Source organism: Gekko japonicus, unplaced genomic scaffold, assembly GCF_001447785.1.
Source record: "Gekko japonicus isolate JY-2015 unplaced genomic scaffold, Gekko_japonicus_V1.1 scaffold64, whole genome shotgun sequence".
Taxonomy (NCBI): Eukaryota; Metazoa; Chordata; class Lepidosauria; order Squamata; family Gekkonidae; genus Gekko; species Gekko japonicus.
This window is the reverse complement of record NW_015170277.1, coordinates 876,596-883,328: the sequence shown is the minus strand read 5'-3', so window position 1 is coordinate 883,328 and position 6,733 is coordinate 876,596. Positions and strand designations below refer to the sequence as shown.

General features: G+C 54.7%; 1 protein-coding gene across 1 annotated transcript in view; it reads right to left on the bottom strand.

Annotated features, from left to right (window-relative positions):
• The window catches only part of MORN3 (MORN repeat containing 3), a 16,533-nt gene extending 11,341 nt beyond the window's left edge, over positions 1 to 5,192 (bottom strand). The window contains exons 1-3 of the mRNA XM_015417687.1: positions 5,048 to 5,192; positions 2,537 to 2,694; positions 666 to 825 (exon numbers count right to left, since the gene is read on the bottom strand). Of these exons, the coding sequence (XP_015273173.1) occupies positions 666 to 825; positions 2,537 to 2,694; positions 5,048 to 5,192 (463 nt within the window). The remainder of the gene's footprint in view (positions 1 to 665; positions 826 to 2,536; positions 2,695 to 5,047) is intronic.
• Positions 5,193 to 6,733: the final 1,541 nt, after the last annotated feature.

Genomic DNA, 6,733 nt, shown 5'->3' with positions numbered 1-6,733 from the left:
ACGCAGATCTGCCCTTGCAGAGGAGGGAGAGCTGGTACCTGAACAAAACTTAGTGCCACTGGACTGTTTTGGGTTGGGGGGCTCTGCAACTTACCTGGCTGCTTCTTGCTCTGACTGAGGGCTGCTGGGAGCAGGGGGTGGGGCTTGTTGCATGTGCCCGCCCCCTGGGCTCTTTACTGCCAGAGCTCCGCTCCTGTGTGCTCCTGCAGGAAATGACCTCTGATGGGTGGTATGGACTGTCCCGCTACAGGCAGGGGGATGCCATTCTGAATGCCGCCCCACCTGCGAGGTGTCTCCCTATAACTTTCCACTATCAGCTTGTATGGAGCGTACACGTGGTATGCCTTCCGTGCAGTGTTCCCTCTAAGCTGAGTTAGTGTGAGCTGCCTCACAGTTATTTAGCCTCCGGCTCGCACATTTTTGCCTTAGCTCAGGAAGGAGGGCTCCAGAGCAAACTAACCTGTGCGGCAGCCCAATCGCTCACTCACAGCTTTAGTGCCAGGAGCTCACAAAGCAGAATTTTTTTGCTCACGAGACTCCACAGCTTAGGGGGAGCCTGGGTTAGGAATGGATCCAGCTCTGAGTACAGGGATCCCTGGCCCGAGAGGACAGGGCCCACGAGTTCCCTCGGGGGCACTGCCGAGGCGGCACCAACCGGCACTTACTCATGCGGAAGAGCCCTTGGCCCCCCGGCGTGTCTTCCGACCACTGGCCCTCGTAGATGGCCCCGTCCTGGTAGTACATCCGTCCCCAGCCGTCTCTCTTCCCCGCATTCCATTCTCCTTCGTAATACTCTTTATCTGAATAAAACTTAATCCCGTAGCCCTGAAATTACACAGGGGAAGGGGAGAGATGTATTTTTATTTGATGTATCTGTTTCCGACCAACCTAGCAGTTCGAAAGCAAGGCATTGCAAGTAGATCAATAGGTACCACTTCGGTGGGAAGGGAACAGCGTTCCGTTCGCCTCGGCATTTAGTCATGCTGGCCACATGACCGCAGATATGTCTTCGGACAGTGCTGGCCCTTCGGCTTGGAAACGGAGATGGAGCACCGCCCCCTAGAGTCGGTAAAGGGAAACCTTCACCTTTACTTGCTTCATCTATACGTTGCCTTTCTATTCAGTGGGGGCACAGAGAGGTCTACATTGTCCTACTCCATTTTATCCTCACAACAGTCCATCGAAGTAGGTGGGCCTCTGTGGTAGTGGTTAGAGTGCAAAACCAGGATCTGGGAGACCCAGATTCAAATCTCCACTCTACCATAGGCCAGGGACGCACTCTCAGCCTAACCTACCTCACAGGGTTGTTGTGAGGATAAAACAAGAGAGGAGAGTGATGTAAGCCACCTTGGGGGCAAAGCAGCATACACATATGAAGTAAATAAATAAACAGGTTGTGGCCAAAGGGTGCGATTGGCCCGTGGTCATCCAGCAGGCACCCATGGCAGAGCGGAGATTCGAACCTGGGTCTCCCAAATCCTAGGGCAGCACTCTTAACACTCGAACTACACCACACTGTCTCACCATGTAATGTCATGTTTCCTCTGTCAGTAAGGGTGCTGCCTTAAAGCACACCTACTTGGGGGGAGGAGGAGGAGGAGAAGAAGAGATTGGATTTCTACCCCGCCCCTCACTACCCGAAGGAGTCTCAGAGTGGCTGACAATCTCCTTCCCCTTCCCCTTCCCCTCCCCACAACAGAGACCCTGGGAGATAGGCGGGGCTGAGAGAGCTCTCTCGAGGACTGCCCTTGAGAGAACAGCTCTAAAAAAACTTATGACTGACCCCAGGTCACACCAGCAGCTAGCTGCCTGTGGAGGAGTCGGGAATCAAACCCGGTTCTCCCAGATTACAGTCCATGCTCCTAGCTACGACACCAAATGGTGTAAGTCCCATTGTGTCCTGACCTGGACGGCCCAGGCTCGCCCACTCTTGGCAGATCCCAGAAGCTAAATCGGAACACCCCTGGTTATTCCTGGGATGGGAGACCCACCAAGGAAGTCCAGGGTGGCTCCGCAGAGGCAGGCAAGGGCAAAACACCTCCCATTCATCTCTTACCTTGAGAACCTATCGGGGCGTCCTAAGTTGGCTGCGACTCAACGGTCCTTTACACGCACACAAATCTTACTGGACGCAGCAGAACCGGCTATGAAAGAAATGTGTGGGATTGGTCTGCAGGGGAAAGGAAGGCCAGTTTGACGCTGGGCTGTTGCAGCAAATGGGTTTTTGCCAGGAAACTGGTCCCTTCCTCCTCTTCTGCAATCACAGGCAACACAGGCCCATAGCTACCGTGGGTCCTCTCGGGGCCCAGCCCCCTCAACTACCATCAAGGCCCCCCCCTGACTTCCCATCCAGCCCAGGCCCCACAACGTCCAATTTTTAATTTTATTTATGGTGCTCACTTGGGTGTGTGTGTGTGCAAGTGCCCCCTGACTTATTGAAAGCCCCCCCCCCAAATTAAAAAATCCCGGCTACCGTCTTGAGTCAACACCTAAAGGAGGACGTTTCCATCCGCAGTGGAAGCAGAGAGTGCCTTACCCACATCTTGTCATTTTTCCACCAGCCCGCATACATTTTCTTGTATTCTTTAGTGACGGGGTCAGGAATGCTGTATGTCCCATAGCCTTCCCTTCTCCCGAACTTCCAGTCCCCGCTGTAGATCGCCCCGGTGCGTTTCCACGTTTGGGTGCCTTTGCCTGGAAGCAGATCGAAATGCAGGGACTCGAATTAGAATTGTGCGAACCGAGGAAAGGCGGCAGGCCTTCGGCTAGAAACCCAGGCGCTCCCGGGCTTGGAGAGAAGGTGGCAGACGTTCCGGTGGGTTAGGAGGAAAGGATGGGTTTCCCATTCATTCCTTTTTAAGCCCTTACCAGGACATCTGTCCGCCCCGCCTAGTAAGAATGGCTGGCTACAGGCCCGAGAGGCGGAAAGAGAGAACCGTTGGAGCTGTGCGAAGAAGCAAGGGACGTGGGAGTTAGAGGTCAAGGGTGGTGCAGAGCAAGTGCGAGCTCCTTTGGAGGACTGTGTACAGTTCTGGTCACCAGACCTCAAAAAGGATATTATAGCATTGGGAAAAGTGCAGAAAAGGGCAACTCGAATGATCAAAGGGTTGGAACACTTTCCCTATGAAGAAAGGTCAAAGCGCTTGGGGCTCTTTAGCTTGGAGAAACGACGGCTGAGGGGTGACGTGATCGAGGTCTGCAAGATTATGCATGGGACAGAGCAGGTCGAGGAAGAAGTACTTCTCTCCCTTTCTCACAATACAAGAACCCGTGGGCACTCCATTAAATTGCTGAGCAGTCGGGTTAGAACGGATAAAAGGAAGTCCTTCTTCACCCAAAGAGTGATTAACACACGGAATTCACTGCCACAGGAGGTGGTGGCGGCTACAAGCATGGTCGGCTTCAAGAGGGAATTGGATAAGCAGGGCCGGCCCCAGCTTATTTTGCACCCTAGGTGAGGATCCCTTCTGGCACCCCCCCATGCACCCCCCTGGTCAGAACCAGCGGAAGGGCTTTTGGCGGCGGGGGGGGGTGCAGTTTGGCACCCCTCATCAGGGCGCCCGGAGAAGAGGCTGACCGGCGGGGCGCTCACAAGCTATCGCTCCCCCGGCCCTGTTGCTGCCGCAAGGAGGAGGAGGAGGAGTGCTCCGCTGGGAAGCCGAGAGGGCAGGCAGGGAGAAGGTACCTGGCCAAAGAGGCAACGGGCAGTGGTGACAGCTGGGGTCACCTGGCCGTGGAAATGCAGGGCTTTTGGTGGGGGGGCGGGTGCAGTTTGGCGCCCCTAAGGGCCGGCACGCTCTAGGCGAATGCCTACTTCACTTAGTGAGTGAGCCGGCCCTGTGGATAAGCATATGGAGCAGAGGTCCATCAGTGGCTATTAGCCACAAGGTATAGATAGGGACTTCAGGGCAAGGGATGCTCTGTATTCCTGGTGCTTGGGGGGGGGGCAACAGTGGGAGGGCTTCCGGTGTCCCGGCCCTGCTGCTGGACCTCCTGAGGGCACCTGGTATTTTTGGCCACTGTGTGACACAGCGTGTTGGACTGGATGGGCCATTGGCCTGATCCAGCATTGGCTTCTCTGATGTTCTTATGTAAGTGGAGTTAGACTTGCTTGCCAACTCTGGGTTGGAAAATCCCTGGAGGTTTTCAGGGTACAGGCAAGGCAAGGAAAGGGATGCGGGACTAACTGGGCCTCTCTGTTTCTAGGCTGCCATCCTCCCAACGGGGACCGGAATCACAACTGATTTCCAGACGACAGAGTTCAGTTCCCCTGGAGAAAACGGCTGCTTCGGAGGGTGGGCTGTCTGGCATTATGCCCCCCTGGGGCTCCTACCCCCAAATCTCCAGGGGTTTCCCGACCCTGATCCAGTAACCCTCTCTCTGTCTCTGTCTGTCTGTTTGCCTGTTTGGTGTAGTGGTTAAGGGCGCGGACTCTAATCTGGGAGAACCGGGTTTGATTCCCCACTCCTCCACTTGCAGCCGCTGGATGACCTTGGGCAAGTCACTACCCCTTCCCCTCCCCACAACAGACACCCTGTGAGGTGGGTGGGGCTGAGAGAGCTCTGACAGAAACTGCTCCTAAGAGAAGAAGAGGAGATTGGATTTATACCCCGCCCTTCACTACCCAAAGGAGTCTCAGAGGGGCTGACAAACTCCTTTCCCTTCCCTTCCCCACAACAGACACCCTGTGAGGTAGATGGGGCTGAGAGAACTCTGACAGAAACTGCTCTTTTTTAAGGACAGCTCTTATCGGAACTACGGCTTGCCCAAGGTCATCCAGCAGGTGCAAGTGGAGGAGTGGGGAATCAAACCCGGTTCTCCCAGATTAGAGCCCGGGCACTTAACCACTGCAGCAGACCTAGCCAAACGATTCCATGGGATCCAGCCCGTCAGCTTTGCGTAGACTTGCATGTGTCGTGTTTGTTTCTTAACATTTTTATGTGATTTAAAAAAGAAAAGTTTAGTGCGACTCAAAATAATTGCTTCCGGCACGTCAGGGGTCAGCTGCTCCCGGGAGCGTCTCCTTCTCCCTCCACGTTGTCCTTACCGTGTTTCAGATTGTCCAGCCATTCCCCGGTGTAGCGATCCCCGTTCACAGCGTAAACCGTGTGTCTCAGTCCACATTTCTGGGCTTTCCTGTCCCATTCGTACCAAAGAGGGTCGACTGTTCTGGGGTACTTGACGATAGGCATGCCGGTTTCGTCTAGGGGGAAAGGCGAGAGAGGCAGGTCAGACCGGCAGTGTCTGAAAGGCAGGCAGAGATTGGCTTCCTACCGTATCTGTCTGTCTGTCCACCTACTTCATTTATACCCTGAAAAGTACGCAAACGGAGAGTGATTTCAGCAAAGCGTACTTTATTCTATCCAGAACAAGACAACTTTGGCCGGCTCGCAGGCCGGCTTATATCCCCCGAGAAACCGCCACCCAAAACACACCCCTACTTCCCTATAGGTTATTTACAGCGGCCGAGAGTCCCACAGGCTCTCGGCCGGGAACCTAGCCCCCTGATTGGAGCGGGCTAGGATCCGCATAGTCCATTGTCTCTTGGAGCGAAGCTCGACGTTTGTCTCTGGACTTGTCTGGACTGGATACATTACATACCCCAACACGGACCCAAAGCATCTTACATCATTCTAAGCTAAGGCTTCCAGCCTCCGAGTGAGGCCTGGAGATTTCCCAGAATTACAACTGATCTCCAGATTAGCGATCAGTTTCCTTAGAGGAAACACAAGCCACTTCGAAGGGTGGACTCTCTGGTATTAAACCCCTCTTCAGATCCTTCCAGAGTAGATTACCCTAAGTGGTCCCTCCTCCTCTGTCCTTGTGGAGGAAAAGCTTCATGGAGACTGTTCTTGGGGAGCAACGCAGCAAGCAGGTTGGCTTCCTAGACCCTTCTGCCAGCCCTCGCGAGACGTCCTGGATCATCCTTCAGCCCAGAAAGAGCCAGGCCCACCCTGCCTGGTCCTCGTGAGGTCACGGTGACGTCATGAGTCAGCCTGGAGAGGTGGGGATTGTGAGGCTTCAGTCACCCGGGAGATGTGTGCTTTGCTTGCTGCCTCCTGGCTTCAGCAGGCTGGGCATCTCTCAGACCAGTGACCCTTCCTCTCTCCAGCAAGCCCTCCTGGACGAGGGGCGGACGGGACACTCGGGACGTGATGCTCCAGGGATTGGGGTTCCCCTGCAGCAAACAGAAGCCCTCCCTGCCCCCGAAGGATGCACGCCGCAGCCATCAAAACCACGAGAAGCTGCAGACACCCAGCGGAGGAAGGGGGCTTTTGCCTTAAAGCCATGCCTGATTAAGAGCCTTGCATTGGACCAAAGCATGTGGCTCTGAGAGCCAGTTTGGTGTCGTGGTTAAGTGCGCGGACTCTAATCTGGGAGAACCGGGTTTGATTCCCCACGCCTCCACTCGCAGCTGCTGGATGACCTTGGGCAAGCCATAGTTCTGTCAGAGCTGTTCTTGAAAAAGAGCAGTTTCTATCAGAGCTCACTCAGCCTCACGTACCTCACAGGGTGTCTGTTGTGGGGAGGGGAAGGGAGTTTGTAAATCGCTCTGACACTCCAAGTGAAGGGCAGGGTATAAATCCAATCTCTTCTTCTTCTTCTTCTTGATGGCTGTGGATGGATCATTCAGCGGTGGGCAGATTGCATGTGTGAAACAGCAGTGAATGGCTCTCTCTCTCTCTCTTTCTCCCTCCCCCCCCCATCAGATTTTTATCTCGCCCCTTCCTCG